Below are 19,349 nucleotides of genomic sequence, written 5' to 3' on the forward strand. Positions count from 1 at the left end.
AAGTAGGTGGGTTCGTTCGGAGTGGATCGTTTTCTCTCGTGTCTGTCGCGCGGTTCGAATAAGCTCCGCCGCGAGGAGTCGTCGCGTTTCGCGCAGCGGGGTCGATCGAATCCCGCGGAAAGAAGAGAAGGGAAGACACGGTCAACGAGCGTGTAATCGGAGCGAGAAGGATCGAGCCAGTCGGTCGTCATTGCCGTTAACGCCATCTGGTCGCGATAGCGGGAGTAAGTACCCTTGGCGAGGGGGGTTATGGGTGGCAAGGGGAGGGGAAAGGAGGAGGCGCGCGCGTATCGACGCGGCTGCGCGATTACGTCGATGCGGTAGGGTAGAAAAGGGTAGCGATTCTCCAGTGGCGGGGAAGCACCAGCGGCGAGACAGAGAGAGGGAGTCGCGTAGAGAACGAGCGAAGGAGGGGACGGCCTGAAAAGCTCGGGCCAGGCTGGGTTCGATCGCTCAATATCCATCCCTTGGCCGGACGAGAGCGCCTGAGAACAGCGGCTCCAGACGAGGGCACGAATCAACCCTTCCTTCTTTTGCGTCCTCGCCCGCGCCACTGTTCCATCGGGAGACGAACAAGATTAACTTGGAGGAACCAGAGGACCCGGAGAAAGGGATTTGCACGCCGATCGTTCGTGGTGGTACGCGAGAGAGCCAACCGATCGCTCTCTGCAGTTTTCGTCTGAACCATCGGAATGGAGGGCAAGAAAGTCGAACAGTATTACTCGCCGCCGCCGAAGCTTGGCAAATGGGAAGGTTTCAGGATCTTTGTATGGAACTCCGAGACTGGACAATTCCTCGGCCGTACGGGCGCCAGTTGGGGTAAGTTTTACCGATCGACGGATGTACAATTTCACCGTACGTTTTTCCAGACGAGATTCCGAGTAGACTCGACCGAAAGGTACAGCGAAATCGAATCGAAGTTCGCGCGTGAGGTCGTTCCCGTTAACGTCCGTTCCATCAACCAGTGGGTTACCCGGCGACTTTTGGGAGTTTATTCATTGGGATACGGTAAAAAGTGTTCGATCGATCCGGGGGTCGCGTAACAAATTGTCGTGGACGATCTTCTCTCGAAGCGTCGAACCATCGAGCAACGTTCGTACCGCGACAGATTTCCTCTGTTTGACATTTAATCGTAACTTCGTGTCGTTTCTGACGTAAAGTGTCGCAATCTACGCGCGCACTGCAGTTCATTAGCGATGCCGTATACATACGAAGATCTCGCGTTACGTTACGAGTACGCGATTATAGTGGAGCGACCAAGACGAAGACGTAGACGGATAAAAAGGAGAAAGCATTTTGGTTTCTGCACCACTGTTACGGACAACCATAAACACTTACATTCGTTTAATTTTGTCGCGACGTTCACCTTGCCGCTATCCTCGTTCCTCCTCCGCTATAATCGTACCCTAATTCCGATTGTAGTTAAATCGATCTCGTCTGTTTAACGTCGATACCATAAAGACGGGGTGGGGACTCGCAGACAGATTTTTCCATACAGTCTCCTCGGTCGAAACCTCGAAACCCTGGAGTCGAATATCTTTCGAACGAAATTCAAAATTCAGTGATCAGAATTTTTCGAAAAGTTCATTTCCCATCGCTGATCGTTTCTGTCTTCGAACACGAAGAATATACGGGCCATATATCGTAAATACATTTTGCATGTACCATAAAATGTCTGCTGTCGTAAAGTCACAATTTATGGACGAAATGATTTTTCTCGGGTCGTGAACAGTCGAGGCGATCGTTAGAGTATATAAAATTTGTTCCAGGAGTGTTTGTGTTTATAAAATCACGTTCGAACGCGTGGAAAGAATGTGTCCCGAAGTAGAAACTGCCTTTATCTAACGTCACGCATATCCTGTTACGATAAAGTCCGTTTTCTCGGTATTTCTTTCGGCAACGTATGTTTTTACACGTTGGAATTTCAAGGTTCGAGCCTACGAAAGAAACATACAGAGGGGCGGCAACCCTGGCGATTTCCATTGCCCTATTTCTGTGTCTCAGGATACGAGGGACCATAAGAGGAAAGGAGCGTAGAAGTATTTCTAGTTCTTGACTCTCTGAACGCCGTCGATCGGAGATTCTTTTACAAGGGAGAAATATGACAGACACGAAACTAGTCGAACGAGTTACGTGTTAAATTTTCTATTTTTACGGACAGTTTTTAACGATTAAATTGGAAGAAGAACGTATTTAACGATTCGCGATGTCGTGGTTGGCTCTTTCGTAATGATTTCTGGCGTTTCTGTGCGACACTGCCCGATGACGTTTACAAACGAATTCTCCATACTGTTCCGTGTTATGTAATACAATTGCGGTAAGATTCGACCGACGAGGACCCGTTATTGCGGGTACACTCGGTAAAATCAATCGCAACCCGAAATATGGTAATTACAATTACGTGACGCTGTTTGATTATTTATCGTTAATCGACCCGATGGGCGATTCTTGCGTTTACTTTTAATTTGTCGCGAGTGTAAATTCGATTCCGTTGTAAATACTGCTCGGCCTTTTCATTCGTGCAACGGTTATGAAATGATCGTCGGACGGACAGGAATTACATAATGTTTTACTCCGATAGACTGCTTGGACAATCAAATCGATCATATCGTACGCGATTCTATCGTTAATTATTGAACTACAAAATATCTCATTTGTCCTTGCATTTCCTTAGTAGCAATTTTATTTCGTAATTTTTAAAAATCTTCACTGGATATGGACATTAATATTCTACTTGTAGTCGTCGATCTGTAATATAATTGTTGCACAGATCATCGGATCATTTATTTTCATTTACAAAAATTACACGAACATCGTGCCTTATAATACATTCACAATACCCTAGATATTTAGCGGTTCTTAAATTTGATTTTTGAGGTACGATTTTCAAAAACAGGCAAAACTTTGCGTGAACAATCGATCAAATTTTTATTTAAATTTTATAGCTGTAATTTTTCTCTAGATAATAATTATAATTATCCAAGTTTCCGCGATTTTAACGAATCGAACACGGTGTGCGTTCTTTTGTTAAAATTTGTGAGTTCAAGATCGCTTGAAAAATCCGTTCTTATCGCTTATCAACGACGTAGGATCCGAAAATCTGTTCTGTAAACTCGTTGATAGTCGCGAGTCCACAATTTTCTCGCCAACGATAACGAAACGATTCGTTCGATCTCGAAGCATATTGTGTTAGTATTCTTAAAACAGTTTAGTCTCTGTCGTGCTAGCTACATTCCTCGTGCGTTCTGCCGTCTTTCTGCAACTCTTGAGGTTCATCGATTTTCACCAAATCAATAGAATCCAACGGTCTTACCGTCTCGCAGAAATAGCTTACTCTGATTTCAAACGGTTGACTTATTTGTTATTCGATTTCCCGACGAATTCTGTTATCCATTGTGCCTACCGCCGGGGAAAGCGTTTCCTTGCAAATTCGTTCGAAATTGGAACGTTCGATCGCATTTTACAATTAACGGTTTTTCCTCGAATGAATGAACGAACTTTCTTTTCGTCACGATCAGCACACGCAGTTTTTAGTCGAACTTTCAAATAAAATTGATAGGCTGGCGAGAAGAATACGATTATTTTAACGAATTTAATAGTATGGGCGTCAACTCTTTATTACATAACCTAACTCGACTGGGCGCACAATGAAAACAATTTCTGTTACGTCGATTGTAGACATTTTGTAGAATTTAGACACGATGGTTTTGTACGAGAACATTTAATAACTCTACAGATCGTTGTTTATTGTTTAATTCGAATATTAATTCATGAATGTATAAATAACCAGTAGAGGGATAATAATAATAATTGCGTGAAACTTACAATCGAAATTGAAGTTAAAATCGATGAAATTCAAACGATATTTTACTTAATTAGTGTTTTATAATTAATTACCAATATTGACTCTGATTAAGTGAGAATAATTTTATAATTATTCTTGTCCGTAGCCTGTTTTCTTGATACGTAGACTTACAAAATTTTGTTGTATTAATTAAATAATGCTCGTTTATATTTTAAGTATGACAAGCATCGCATTATTACATATTTATGTTTCACGCGTTCGCGAAATTTTTGTAATATTGACATACATCGTTCCAAACACAAAACAGGAAGTGCTGAGTCTAGACGCAACGATTAATATTTTGTGATTAATAAATTATACATTTGAAAAGTTGCTGACAGACGGCACTTTGTTAGTTCCTAAAAATAGGTCAGTTTTTTTATTCAGATCACTCGCTGAAACAGGAGTTTCTATTTATAAATATATCGATCTTGTATAAATAGCTTGATTCCAAATATTAAATATAAAAAGGAAATTCTCAACTTCAATTTGGTTAACCTCATCGGGCCTGATATACAGGGTGTTCGGCAACCCTGGGAAAAATTTTAATAACAAATTCTAGAGGCCAAAATAAGACAAAAATCAAGAATATCAATTTCTTGACTGAGGCTTCGTTAAAAAGTTATTAACAATTAAATTAAAAAATTTCAAATCGTTCTGGAAAAATTATTTTCGGTTGCGGGGTCAATTACAATCATTTTTGGTCATTACACATACCTTCGAATTCCTACCCACTTTCGAAAAAAAAATTCGAGTAGGTACTAAAATTTTGAGACGAAATTAAAAAATTTCAAATCATACTGAAAAAATTATATTTAGTTACAGGGGACAATTACAAGCATTTTTGGTGAATAGACGTACCCCGAAATCATTTGCACTTTCGAGAAAAAAAATTCTTTACCGAAAATCTAATATGAGGCCAGAAATGCTTCCCTGCAATTTCATGGGAATCTTTAAAAAGTCATAACTCTTGAACGGATTGGAGGATTTTAATGTTTCAAAAAGCAAACAACGCGTATTTTAGTGGAGAATATGTAGGGATTATGAAAATATTGGAAAAGTTGCTCCTTGACCCCGTAAAATGAGAAAAACCCCATAAAAGTGGTCCAATTTTCAGACGGCCATAACTCCTACAATAGTAAAGGTATCTCATTGAAATTTTTCTCTAAAGCAGAGCCCATGGGTAGGTACAAAAAAGTATTAGACAACTTTTCTGTAGAGCGTCAAACAAATTTATTAAAAATGAAAAACAAATTTTTAAGAAAAATCGACAGGGCGGTGGTGCCTAAATTATTCGATGAAAAAAAAATTTTCAAATCGTTCTGAAAAAATTATTTCTAGGTTCTGGGGTCAAATACAACCAATTTTGGTCATTAGACATACCCCTGAAATCCTGCGCATTTTCGAGAAAAAAATTCAGTATTGGCGGAACTTTAAACGTTAATAACTTTTTAACGAAACCTTCATCAACAAATTAGTATTCTTGATTTTCGTCGTACTTTGGCCTCTAGAATACCCCATTGAAATTTTTCCCAGGGGTGGCTGAACAATATGTATAGATACTGCCATGCACATGGATTTTGTTATTATTTTTTTATTACAGAATAATTATTTTCTTAAGCTAATAAATGTTACCAACGATGGGTCTTTGTTTATGTGTTTTTGTGACATACAATGAGATTGGTAAAAAAAATATTAGGGTTACTAAGAGCTTTTAAATAATATTTTTTCGTTAAGAAATGTAAGATTTTATATAAAAAATCATATTTATTCTTTACACGAAATTTTAATTCATAATTTGAAATGTGTTAATTTACATTTATACGAAATTTTACATTGAAAATAAGCCGATACATTATTGCACATTATCAATAAATATCATTGCAATTATCAATATTCATTATAATTTGCTCATTCAGTATTTATACAATTGCAAATAATTTAAGCTGTACAAGGAATATAAATAAACTTTTTATTCCAAACAATAGATTCAGCATCGAGAAGGTTGAATAGACTTACTACTGTCGAATAATATAAAATATAAGTATGTAAAATACCATTTTATTGGATAAATTATCAGAAATATATCTTTCTAGTTTATAGCTGACACAGAATTATAATTGTAAAAACGATTATTAAATTCATAAAATTAAAATACACGTATAAATGTGAAGTTTATCCGTTTCAAGTAGTAATATTTGAAATAAACCAGACTGGAGGACGCAATGGTACGTAATCGTGCCAATAACTATCAAAGTGGCCTAAATCAATAGTTTTTACTTCTCTTTTCTCTTCATTCTCCTACCATAGATCAACGTATCACAGAATAAGCGATAATCTTTTCTTTTTTTTTTTTAATTTTCAACATATAATGAAAGAAAGTATTGGAAAAAATTTTTGTTACAAACAAAAACACGTTTCAGATAAAGCCTGTGCACATTTTCATTTAAAAACAAAACTTTTTCTCTTAATGTGCGTATCTCATAATTTTTTTATCTGTCTGATAATTAATTGTAAAAATTCTAAAGAATGTTTTAACCGAATTCTAGAGGGAATCAAAGTTACCACAAGTATAAAAATATTAATTTAAACTTTATTTATTCTGCATTTGAGGCATATTGTTAAACCCAAAATGTTGCAATTAATATTTTTACAAAACGTTTCAAATGGATTCTAGAGGGAATCAAAGTTACCACAAGTATAAAAAAATTCAATCAAATCTTATTTATTCTGTACTTGAGGCATATTGTTAAACCGAAAATGTTCCAATTAATAGCTTTACAAAGATTTTTTACAAAAATTCTAAAAAATGTTTCGTATGGAGTCTAGAGGGAATTGAAGTTACTACAAGTACAGAAAAATTGAATTAAATTTTATTTATTCCGTACTCAAAGCACGTTAATAAAATGTTACGATTAATATTTTTATGAAAACACTGTTTTATTCAAATAACTATTATCTTCGATGGAGATAGTATTCGATTCTGTGAATTCCAATTTTGTAATTGACGAACAAGATGGAGTAAATAAATGGCAAATTTGATTTTACTTTCGTTCGGATACAACGCGTCATTGCGGTTGCTGTAGTAACGTAACATTTTCACGGTTTTTTCGAGATATCGATCACTCGGCGCGCGAAACGCGACGGCGCCACAAACTTAGACGCCGACGCGGTTCTTTTATGAAGTAGGTCGTTGATATTGTTACATTCCACCTTCGAATCTCCGTACAGGAAATGGCATCCCTTGTGGCGTTCTATCGTCGTTGCTTTTATCTCGGATGTTAGGCGCCCGGCGATGGACACGATGTCCTTGTAAAAGTTTCGACGTCGAGGAATCGAGCCGCAATAGGGACATATCGTGGCAACCACGTTTTAGGGTCACCTAAATTCTCTAGGTTCACTTCACGTGCACGCGAATCGATTTTCAAACGTAATGGTAGTTGCCTGCTAAAAAAGCACCGAACACCAACGACTAAATTTATTTAGAATACTAGAACTACCGACAATTATGATGTATTTGTTTGTACCAAAGATATTAAAACGATAGATTCAATGGAAAGATAGAAATAAAACACGATGCAGAAATTCAGTCGATTATATCTTTTGTAATTTTTATTAGAAACTACGAACAAGCCATTTTGGCCATTTCGATAAAATAAAAACGAAGTTTGTTTTTTGATTTCCAGTAAATATATTTTGGAGCACTATCAATTTTTAATTTGTATCCTTGTATATAATTCATCGCCAAATTATACATTTTCTGCGGAAAGATGTTTTGGCCGGAATAATTCCGATTGGCCTCGGCCATCAGTGGAATTTGAATATTATGCATTCCCAGCGTATGCATATTTGAAACTCATATTCGAAACGTGCGCAGAATATATGCACTCGTGCAAAATGGAATATCAATGATGAATTTATTTATGAAATGTATTCTCTATACATTTTGCAGGGTTTCTACGCCTCATTAAAAACGAATCCAATCAAATTTTCATATACAAGGTATTAATCACACTTGGGCAAAATTTTAATGGGGTATTAAAGAGGCCAAGATAAGACGAAAATCAAGAATACCAATTTGTTGATGGAGGCTTCGTTAAAAAGTTATTAACGTTTAAAGTTCCACCCATACTGAATTTTTTTCTCGAAAATGCGCAGGATTTCGGAGATATGTCTATTCACCAAAAATAATTGTAATTGACCCCCGCAACCGGAAATAATTTTTCTAGAACGATTTGAAATTTTTTTTTTCGTTGTAAAATTTCACACCTTCTCGAATTTTTTTCTAGAAAGTGGGTACGATTTCAGAGGTATGTGTAATGACCAAAAATGATTGTAATTGACCCCTGTAACTAAATATAATTTTTTTAGTATGATTTTAAATATTTTAATTTCGTCTAAAAATTTCAATACCTACTTGAATTTTTTCTCGAAAATGCGCAGGATTTCGGGGGTAGGTCTATTCACCAAAAATAATTGTAATTGACCCCCGCAACTGAAAATAATTTTTTCAGAACGATTTGAAATTTTTTAATTTAATTGTTAATAACTTTTTAACGAAGCCTCAGTCAAGAAATTGATATTCTTGATTTCCATCTTATTTTGGCCTCTAGAATTTACTATTAAAATTTTTCCCAGGGTTGGTTGAACACCGATAATCGAAATTTCATTACTTTATTTGTTTGCTCGATGAACAAATAAAAGTTTGAACTGTCATTAATGTAAGATTATATTTTACACTTTTTATTATATAAAATTTTATGATTAACTCTCAAGAATAAATTCCTATACATCGTAATATATCGTATAAAATTATTTCAGAAAAAGCTGCGAAATATACATGGGTTGTATATTTGTTTAAAGGCAAGAAATTGTTACTGTGTATATCAAATTATGCATACGTATATTATGGAAGAAATTATGTTGGGAAGAATAGGTAGAATGGAAGTTAAAATTAACACGCGACGTTAAAATGGCCGACACACAGTCGGAGGAAGTCTGATATCGTACAAGTCTTCCTCGAACAAGGGTAAGACGTGTATGGTTGGTTCAGACGGAGCAATACGTAATCCAACAGTGCGGATATGTATCTGTATGTGCAATGTAGCGAACCTCACACACAGGGATCAATAACCTACTTTGGTTTCCTCGTACTAAAGATCGTTGGTTGGGTCGTAGCATCAATACTGGCGTATACGTTTTTCTCTCAGCTATCTTGTCTTTCCTATGCATATCCGCTATAGTCGACCGTAGACATTTTTCTTTTTTTATACAATGGCGCACACGAAGGTTTGCAAGGGAACAGTTGTGCACCCCCATTCGCTACAAACATCTATTTCTCTATATTAATTGTTTCGGTATTAAACTTATAATAAAATAAAAAGTCTAGTAACTTTGTTTAATTTTTTTGTTTGTTTAGTTTGTTGTTTAATATAAAAATATACTTAAATATAAATTTAAGTTTCTTCTTTTCATGTCAATAAAAGAGTCGTAATATTTGAAAACATTCTTTTAAATATATGCTCGAGTCTGATAATTATTCTCGCAATTTTTTGGATCTGAATTTGACAAAAATAATCGAATATTTAATTTTACGATACGACGAACAGCTGTTTACATTCCGTGCATATCTCACACGTGACAATTTGACGACGAACTTATCCATTTTATAGAGGCGTTCGCAGTAACAATTGTATTACGGAATAAAATAATAACTTTTACAGTGAATCATGAATGCTCGAACAAATGCAGAATCTATGATATATCGTTATTTAAAATAAGGTCAACATCCTGCTTGAAGAATTGTCTTCGCGTGAACATCGTTTTATAAATAAAAGTTATTTCCTATCCAGAAGTGATAGTGATAGAAATGTTATGTCACGTTAAAATTGTAACAAATGTTGCTTCTCCGTAGCAATAATTTATTACGTTTTACAAGGAAATTTTCCGCACTGCTAAAATATATTTTTTAAATCCAGCAACGTTGTTTCCAAACGATGTAAAAAATAGGTACGTTGACCAGACAGTTACGCAACGAGTCTAACAAGCTTTGGAGACGATTCAAGTCCTTGAAATCGATTTCATTAGTGTGGGTATTTTAATAATCAACCCAGAACGCTGCTTATTAAAATTCATTACGTCAATGTATTATATTTTTAGATCTTATTTGATATTTGCAAATACCAATAAAAGCTTTTATTAAAAAATATAATCTTAGATTAATAATATATCGCTGTACATAATCTATACACATTTTTAACGTTATAAAGTTTAATATTTTTCCTTTCACTCGGCTCTCGGTTTCTTAATGTATATTTTTCTACAATAAAGACGGTGTATTGTTTGATATTAACTATCGAACAGTACCAAGTGTAAATTGATAAAGAACGGAACATCAGGTTTAAATTAGTATTCTATTGATCGCATCTCGCGCACGGTATATTGCAATACGGATGACAATAACAAATGACGCGATTCTTCGAGGACAGATTGTCCGTGGCAAACAAGTATCAACGAATCTTATAACAAACGCGTTGCATTGCTTACTCAATACCAATTCAGGCCAATTAGACCTCGGATCATAATTGCTACAATGTCCTGGAGTTTGGTTAGTACGAATGCCCATGAGACAAATTATTCCTATGAAACGAATGTACGTTTCATCGAAGAGTCTTTTTTCTTATTATCTAAACTCGAAGAGTAACGATAAGTATATACAAATTTGTCAAATGCCTCCAAACTGTGCCTCGTGAGAGTCTCTCGAAGTTAGTAATTTATTTTCCATCAATTGTGCGAGATTTTCAAAAAATTAACAATTTGTCGTTTTTTGATTGCAGGGAAGATCTTATTATTCTACGTTATTTTCTACGCGGTACTGGCTGGCTTCTTCGGGGCAATGTTGACCGTTTTCTATCAGACGTTAGACCCAAACGCGCCGAAATGGCAAATGAATAATTCCTTGATCGGAAACAATCCTGGACTCGGTTTCAGACCAATGCCGCCACCAAGTAACGTCGACAGTACCTTGATTTGGTACAAAGCCAGCGACGAAGGTAACTTCTTGCACTGGACCAGGGAATTGGACAAGTTCCTCGAAGGTAATTCACTTTTATTGTATCGTAAAAGATTCGAGCCAGACAACTTCCGTCCGCCATCTTGCAATCAAGCATCGGGTTTACGCGACCCGTCCATTCTTTACGTGTCTTATCAACGCCATTGAAATAGATAGAAATTGTCCCCCATTTTCTGTAACCACAAAATTATAATCAAAAACACCTTGTTAACATAATAGGATTTTGTAATAGGATATTGTAATAGGATATGTTCGACTACGTGTTTTTAATCGTAATCTTATAAGGGGAATTACAGAAAACAAGGAACAGTTTCTACACATTTCCATTTATATTGGAAGTAATTCATATTATTGTCACTAAATAATTAATTTTCATTCATCCTGTATATTAGTTTCCCTTACTATTTATATAATTTGAACTAATCACTAAATATTAATACTTCTCTTACCATTACATGTATAAAAAAAATTATTCTCGAGTTTCAATTGAATTATGTTATTCTTGATTTTCATCTTATTTTGGCCAGCACGATCATCCTCTAAAATGATTACTATTAACAGCTAGCTGAATATTTCTTCATCATTAATTACTAATATTATGTTCGAAAGAGTTATATGTTTTTTAGTTTGATCTTAACGTTCTAGGGTATCTTGAGAAGATCACGTTATAATAGTTTAAACAATTTATTACAACGATGCTCCTCGTTGTTAACACTAGAACTACCAATTATAGTGTAATCGAAACCACGATTTTGCAAAAATCCAGTCGAGCAAATGTGTAACAATTTTTATTAGAAATGATGAATGGTTCATTTTGACCAATTTGGTAGTTCTGGTGTTAAAAGTTCAAACGGTAGGTATAAATATGTCGAACGAAATTATTGGCACAGATATATTAAGATGCTAATATTAACCGATAAGCGAGAAAACCTTCCTTGTTCTAACCAGCCAGTTATGTCAGGAGCTCGTTAAATCTGGTCAAGGTGACGCCAATCTTCGGATCGGAGTTTTAAAATGTCCGTTCGCTCGGTATACGCGTTCGCGACGAAATATTTTTCCCGCGAATTATTCAAAAATATTTGCGTTCGTTGGAAACTATCGCGATTAAACACGATACGACGTTGAACTAATCCGATGGCTTAAAGAGCTCGCTTGGGGTTTCTTCAGAGTACCAAAAATCGTCCGCGTCCGCGAACGACGCCCAGAAGAGGATGATTTGCGACTACGACAAACGACCAACGCCTGGCAAAGTCTGCGACGTGGACATGACGCTGTGGGGACAATGCACGAAGGAAAACAAATACGGCTTCAATAGATCCGCTCCTTGCATTTTCTTGAAGCTGAACAAGGTACGTGGCCTTTTTAGCGAAGAACAGTGAGTTCCAACTGACGACTATCGGTCGATTGCTTTTTATAAATTTTATTTATCAACATTGATCCAACAACGAAATCTTCCAAGCAAATAAATTTCATGCAAGTTTAAAATTTTCAAGATGTACGTATTAATCTATTTTTATTTAGAAGCCTTTGGAAGATATCTTAATTTTAGCGTTAAATCGTTAAAAAATTCTGATACTCTTGTCAATGTTATGAATATTTTTCCAAGGCATTTTCAAGGCAACGTTTTGCACGTGCGATATTGTAAATACAACATTGACGTTGAAATATTGCCGCCATAATTATGGAATTACTAAATGTTGCACGGAGGAACATTTGTATTCTCGTTGAAATTAGTATTGTTATTGAATGGAAATTTATTATTCCATTTGAAGAAAGAAGCAAGTAGCGGATCCTGGTAATTTCAATTGCAGATCTTCGGCTGGAAGCCTGAATATTATACCAACTCGAGCAACCTGCCGAGCAGCATGCCCTCCGATCTGAAAAAGCACATCAAGCAAGAAGAGCAGGGCAACAGGTTGGACACCGTTTGGGTATCGTGTGCCGGTGAAAATCCAGCCGATGTTGAGAACATGGGGGCGATTCAGTACATTCCACGTCGTGGTTTCCCTGGCTACTATTTCCCCTTCACAAATACTCCAGGATACCTTAGCCCTCTCGTGGCTGTTTTCTTCGAGAGGCCTAAATGTAAGAATTCAACGCATAAACATTTTTCCCCATTATTATGATGCCGCTAGTTTGAGGGAAACTCCATTTTACGCAGGCTTCATGGAGGAATTGTGCATTAAATTTTACGTATAGTTTCAATTCTATCATTTATATACTACAAAAGAGTGTCCCACGTAACTAAGAATAGCTGCATCTCTAAAACAGAGATACAATAAAATTAAATGACATCGATGTATTGTGTGTCCGCGAGAAGTTGGTCAGCGAAAGGAATTCGAGTCTGATTGGTTTAGAGTTTGGCGAGTCCATGGTCCCATTGGTCGAAACAACGAGAGTGGAGATAGGTGGCGCCAGTAAAGTACATACTTATTTAGCCGTTATGCTCGTCAATAAGCACGGATATTAATAGAGTTGGTAGAATCCAATACGTTTACCAAGAACTTTATTACAACGATTAACTATTTAATAACTTGTGTATCTTGTTAACTTAGTAACAAACGAATCAACGTTAATTTAAATTTAACTGAAACCCCGGGAACTAAATCCCGAGCTCTCCGGTCGGTAAAGAAGAGCAGCGCTGTCGCCACACTCCCCTAGTCAACTTCTCGCGAAGACACAGTACACACTGAACGTAATTTTATTCATTTTTATGCGTTTATAACTGCAACTCTGTAATTTTGATTGCACCGGTCAATGCAGTTTTTCAATCTCTACAAAAAAGTATTACGATACTTACGCCTTAAATTTAATAATTCAAGAGTTAATTTGAGGGCTGTTTTGTTAATTTTTAGCGGCGTACGATATAAAAATCCTTTGAATAATCGAAGGATTTCAGATTGATAGGACCGTAACGAGAGTAAATTTTTCAGATGGTGTTCTGATCAATATCGAATGCAAGGCCTGGGCGCACAACATCATTCACGACAGATTCGAGAGGCGCGGCTCGGTACACTTCGAGCTAATGGTGGATTAAGCGCAGCACTTGCCACCTTTTGTAAGACCACTACCAACTGCGTCCAAGAAAAAGTAGGAAGAAGGAGAATAAGACAAATTTCTTTTTTAATCAATCTCGCTGGCGGATCGTGACCACTCCTTCTTTCCTCCGGTTTCTCTCTGCCGACGATACCGCCCTAGCCGCGTTTTATTATCGTAGATCCGTCAGAAGCTCACGCTCATTCTATCACCATACTCATCTTCGAAGTGGATTCTCTTCATTGTGATCTTTACCGTCGTTTCTCATCGTCGCGCTTCTTACTACCATTAAAAAAAAAAAGGAATCGTTCTTCGAAAGATCGTTGTTCGTGTTCGTTTCATTTGTCACACACACACACATACACACATATATACACGGTACTCACATAAACGACACACGATGCGTAGGGCCGCCGCGCGATCACCGCCGTCGCTTCCACGGGCAAACAAAAAAGAAAAAAAAAAAAAGAAAAATGTAAAAAAAAAAACGGTTTATCACAGAACGGTAGAACGGACCAGTGAAATTGGCTATATATATATACCAAGCTGTACACACAGGATGATACATGAACTGTTATGTATCGTGATGCACAAAAAAAAAAAAAAAAAACACAAGTTCAGCGGAAAATTTCTGCACAAAACGAACGGCGGTATATCCTTTCTTTCTATCGGGGGCGAAGGGGAGTGGTCGGTACTGTCAGGATCTAAGTATCGTTATCGGGGGTATTCGTTGGAACGCGTAAGAAGTTTTCCCTCACTTGTTTCGCCCCGTTTTTGCGAGTTTTTTCGCTTTTCGTCGTGGTTCTTCTGTTTCCGTTCACGGTCTCGTTGCGGGCTTTGGGGGCGCGTCAGTAACACGTTCATTTCGTTACTTTTGTCCTCGGACTCGTTGGTACTCGCCTGGTCGACGAGACCGCTAACGTGTAGGGTACACTGAGGATAACTGATACTCTTAGTTCGTGCCACGTAGACGTATTAATGAAAATGGAAAAAAAATACTTAGTGTCTTTACGCCCGTCGGTACGGTGCACCCGGCACGGTGGAACTTTTGATTTCGAATTCCACGAAGAAGCTCTCGGACGCGGCTCTCGGGCGAATCTCGATCGAAAGTTCCGCCGTTTCGGGGCTGAATGGCGAGGGAACGTCCGCAAAATCGAAATTCACACGCAACGATAATGGGATCGTCGAAACGAACGCGACGACGACGACCATTCGTCCATTTTGAGGCGTTTCGCGCGGTGGAACTTTTGATTGAATATGTCCCATAACATTCCCCCGCCAGTGTTCCTAATATATTTCTGTCTTGGATCGTTGGATCTCACGTTCGACGCAGAGTTAGGTTATGGACACTGCTTGCGTGTACAGCGAACGTGCTTTAATGGCGGTAACGTTGCTATTTATTTATTTATCGTAAATACAATGGATGGTATCGAGGACGTAGGAAATTCTAAATTAAAGATTTGACGAAAGAGAACGTATTACGTTTTTTCAATTGGCGATTGTAAATTCGGTGAATGTAACGGCTTCCGTGTCGTTGCCGCCATTAGCGTGAACGTAGACGCCAAGAGTGCGCGCATGCGCCGTACGCCATATTCGAAAAGAAGCGAAAGTAGCGAAAGGGTGCGAACATTTCGTTGGATTTCGATTTGTCGAGAGAAGAGCGCGCGCAGATCGCAGGGGAAAAGTTTAATCAGCCTAGTGATAACCGTACGACACCGTATGGAATATGTATTTATGATTATATTGTACCGCATGATAATATCTAGCGCTAGTCCACGCAATCGTATAGTCGATAGGTTGTATCATACAGTCTGGAGATCAGAGGAATTATGTTCTATTTCGGCGGACTTAACTATCGAATCGCAAAAGGTTCGTTCATACTTTGATTCCGATCGCGTTTCTCGTGATTACACGCGTTCGATAGAGCGAGCGCTGCTTTAGATTTATTTGCTTATCGTTGGAGCATCGTTCATCGTCATTGTTTTCCATTCGTTCGAGACTCGAGTCGCGTAAAATACAAAAAAAAAAAAAAAGAAGACAAACATGGCGTCGAATCATCTGCGTTTCATTCCTTCCTGTTTTTACGGCGATCAATCGCGTCACGTATACTTAAAGCGAAACATAGAATGTTTGGCACCTCTGATCTCCCGTCTTTGTGGCTTGTACTTAGAAACAAAACTGGTTGTCCCGAGAGCTTGTTCGTTTCTTCGAATGACAGCGTTTGCGCGGTGGTCGTCGCCCCTTTGCATCTGGATCCTTGGCTCGCGGTTTATACTCGATGGACATTCGACGGGGGTACGAAATATTATAACGCTGATCGACTAAACGAGGATCCGTTTACTCCTCAATTATTTCCAGATTACGCTTATACGTTCACTACCAAAGAAAGAGAAAAAAAAAAAATAAGAAAAAGAAAAATCATACTGCCAAATATAATACGTTCCCTAATGAATATAATCTGTTACCTGTTACGCGAGTAATTGTTCGTTCTCAGATAATTTATTGGGAATTTTAAAGTTCGTTGCACTCTACGTTGATTTTTAACCGCCATGTTGTACGCTGCGAAATATAGTATTTACGTGTTACGATTAATCTTTCGTTTGTGGGATTGGTGTTTCGAAAAAGGCAAATCGATTCTGATAGTATGAACGATCTCGGTACTTAAAAAAGATAAAAAAAAAAAAAGAAACAATAAAAAAAGACATCAAAAGAATTTACATTAAATTCTCGGTGAAAGCGTAGCGAAGGATCATTCTCGCTTACGGTTTAAGTGGACAAAACGATAGTACAAAGATTATTGATCGAGCGATCCGAAACGGGCGGCGACTTCGACCTGTGAGCGCTGCCAAAAACAAATCATAATTTGATTGCTGTTTATTAATCGTCGTAACGAGCGATTATTATTATTATCGTTATTATTATTATTTTCTTGGGTCCTCGCCCGGAGCCATGTTGAAATAAGACAAAAAAAAAAAAACTTACCATAGATTAATCGTCAATGATACTATTAACTTTTAAGAAAAAAAAAAAAAAAAACACGGAAAGAGAGAAAGAAAGGGAGAAGCAGAGTGCATCAGATGATACGAAAACGATGGCATTGATGGGGTGATGATGACGATGATGGTAATGATGAATCTCACATTGACGGTTGTAATGTACTATTTAGGAATTATTACACGTGTATAGCGCATCGTTCGAGATCGACTATATGTATGTATATTCATCATTATGAACGAGTTGTTTCTAATAATAACATCTGTTGTTGGGAGTCACGGTTTCGCACGAGCGTGAAAATGAGGAAAAAAAAGAAAATATGAATAAAACGAGAAAGACGTGGAAAGGACAGGGAAGGCAAATACTAGTCACGAATCAGATTCAGTCGAGTAATCATGCTTAAAGTTTCTTCGATCGTCGGCATGGTGCGTTCGCGTTTCGAAACCGAGCTGGGCGATAATCCAAAGAATCAGGGTAGAAAGCTGGTAAAAAAAAATAAATTATTAAACTTACACGTTGTTTGCGTCGGTCGAATGTACTGTCGGAAGTACGCGCGATCTACCTGCAAACTTCACTTTTATTTTCCAGATTCTACGTGGAACGTGTTTCCGGTGTGATAATTGTTATCTCGATTAGCGCGTTGAGTATGAACGTGAGACGTATGCGTATGAGCGTAGATGAAAAAAAAAATTTGTGTTGAAAACAAAGAAAAAAAGAGGGGGAAAAAAGTAAACAAAACATCGCGAGGCTGCAAGCTGTAAAGATATATTTAAAGATTAAATATCAGGTATATATGGCATTATACGTATAGTTAAAAAAGTCGTCGACGATACGTAAGTACGCGTGTCGTCGTATCTAATTATATGTTATCGATACGTCTTAAGATATTGCTACCACCGACGATGGAATTCCCGAACGACCTTTAATATTAGCAGAATTTCGACAGAACTCACGAATAACATGACATGTGAACGCTAAATAAACAGCAAAGAATAACGGAATATTGTTCTAATTAAGATAATTAATCTCATTAAGTAAGTTTAAGCGAGATTCGTATATTGTAAAGCATATATGCATGCATACTCGTTATATACTTATCCGTTAAAGGAATACCAAACGATAATACGTGTGTATAAAATATTTAAGGATCGTCTTATATTGTATACATGCGTTGGAAACCGCTCATTTCAGCACGAGAATTAATCCTATATCGATACATGCGTAGGTCACATCACAAATCGAAATGGGAACCGACGACGACGAGCCGATATGTATTATTGCGTCGGGAGAACAGCCGATGAAACGAGAAATATTCGATACACGGAACTTGTGGTCACCGGAAGCGATATCAGATTTCCTTTTTCAAGACACCTTGTCCGCCCGGATGAACCATGGATTCGTCTCGATGGCCCAAATTAACGATCGTCCCCAAACGAAACGGACGTACATTTCTCAATTCGATATGCTCGGTTAAATGATCAAAGGAAGATGTCTATGATTTCTGTTTGACAAAACTAAGAGGACTCGGTGTACTGAAAAAGGAAAGCAGTGGATACCGATAGAGATTGAAAGATTCATAAACGCATACGGCCGCATCTACTTTTCATACCCTTGTAACTTTCTATGTATAGGAAAGAGGTTCATCAAAGGAAGCTAACCGAACGTGATATTAAGACATAAAAAGAAATTATATACGTGAGTAGCGAAAGTAAAAGCGCCTTGCAAACTGAAAGGGGTGCTTTGCTCTGAAACTGCAAGACGAATTATAAACGTTTTATTGTCGCAAAAACACACACACACACACACACACACACACACACAGGACAACTCCTGCGTCTAACGAAGGGATTTTGCCAGATTACGAGGACTCGAACTTTAGCGTAGTTCAAGAAAAGAAAAAAAAAAAATCACCGCGAACCGCTGATGTTCCGAGGTATCGCTTTTTTGGGTCTTCGTGCACCTACGATTGTTGTTATCGAGTAAGAAAAAAAATTATGATGTACTTAAAAATCTATTACGATGACATTAATTATTAGATCTTCAAAGTGTTACCGTTAATAACGTACGATCTGCGTCAATATATAGCTGTCAAGAGGCCTGTTGATATATCATAGAACGAGATCGAGAGCGAACACGATCCGTAGATCGCTTCGCACTCGTACGGCTCGCGATCCACGAATAACGATTAATTAATTAGTCGGGACGAGACAGTTCGTCGATGAACTCGAGCTTTGTCTAGCTTCTTTTGCTGACTCCTTGCATTTGACTAATTGTAAGAATTAAGATCATCGAAGGCTTTTAATTTATTATCGAAGCGATCGTAAAAAGAAAATAATAATTAAGGAGTGTCGAATGCTCTTAGCACGAGGTTGCCCGCAGCTTAATAACGTTCACGGGGCGTGT

The 19,349-nt window shown here is 37.6% G+C and overlaps 1 protein-coding gene across 1 annotated transcript; it reads left to right on the forward strand.

Annotated features, from left to right (window-relative positions):
• The first annotated feature begins 379 nt into the window (after positions 1-379).
• LOC122400717 (sodium/potassium-transporting ATPase subunit beta-2-like) lies at positions 380-18,640 on the forward strand. Its single transcript, XM_043402317.1, has 5 exons — positions 380-819; positions 10,681-10,941; positions 12,084-12,265; positions 12,728-13,001; positions 13,850-18,640. The coding sequence occupies exons 1-5, from the start codon at positions 693-695 to the stop codon at positions 13,951-13,953; spliced, it is 948 nt and encodes a 315-aa protein (XP_043258252.1). The 5' UTR covers positions 380-692; the 3' UTR covers positions 13,954-18,640.
• Positions 18,641-19,349: the final 709 nt, after the last annotated feature.

Source organism: Colletes gigas, unplaced genomic scaffold, assembly GCF_013123115.1.
Source record: "Colletes gigas isolate AHSC1104 unplaced genomic scaffold, ASM1312311v1 Colletes_gigas_Sc00020, whole genome shotgun sequence".
NCBI lineage: Eukaryota > Metazoa > Arthropoda > Insecta > Hymenoptera > Colletidae > Colletes > Colletes gigas.

Coding starts and splice junctions, on each gene's coding strand:
- LOC122400717 (XM_043402317.1), top strand. CDS start 693: ATGGAGGGCAAGAAAGTCGAACAGTATTACTCGCCGCCGCCGAAGCTT. Junction 12,266..12,727: donor TTTTCTTGAAGCTGAACAAG/GTACGTGGCCTT, acceptor TTTCAATTGCAG/ATCTTCGGCTGGAAGCCTGA. Junction 13,002..13,849: donor TTTCTTCGAGAGGCCTAAAT/GTAAGAATTCAA, acceptor TAAATTTTTCAG/ATGGTGTTCTGATCAATATC.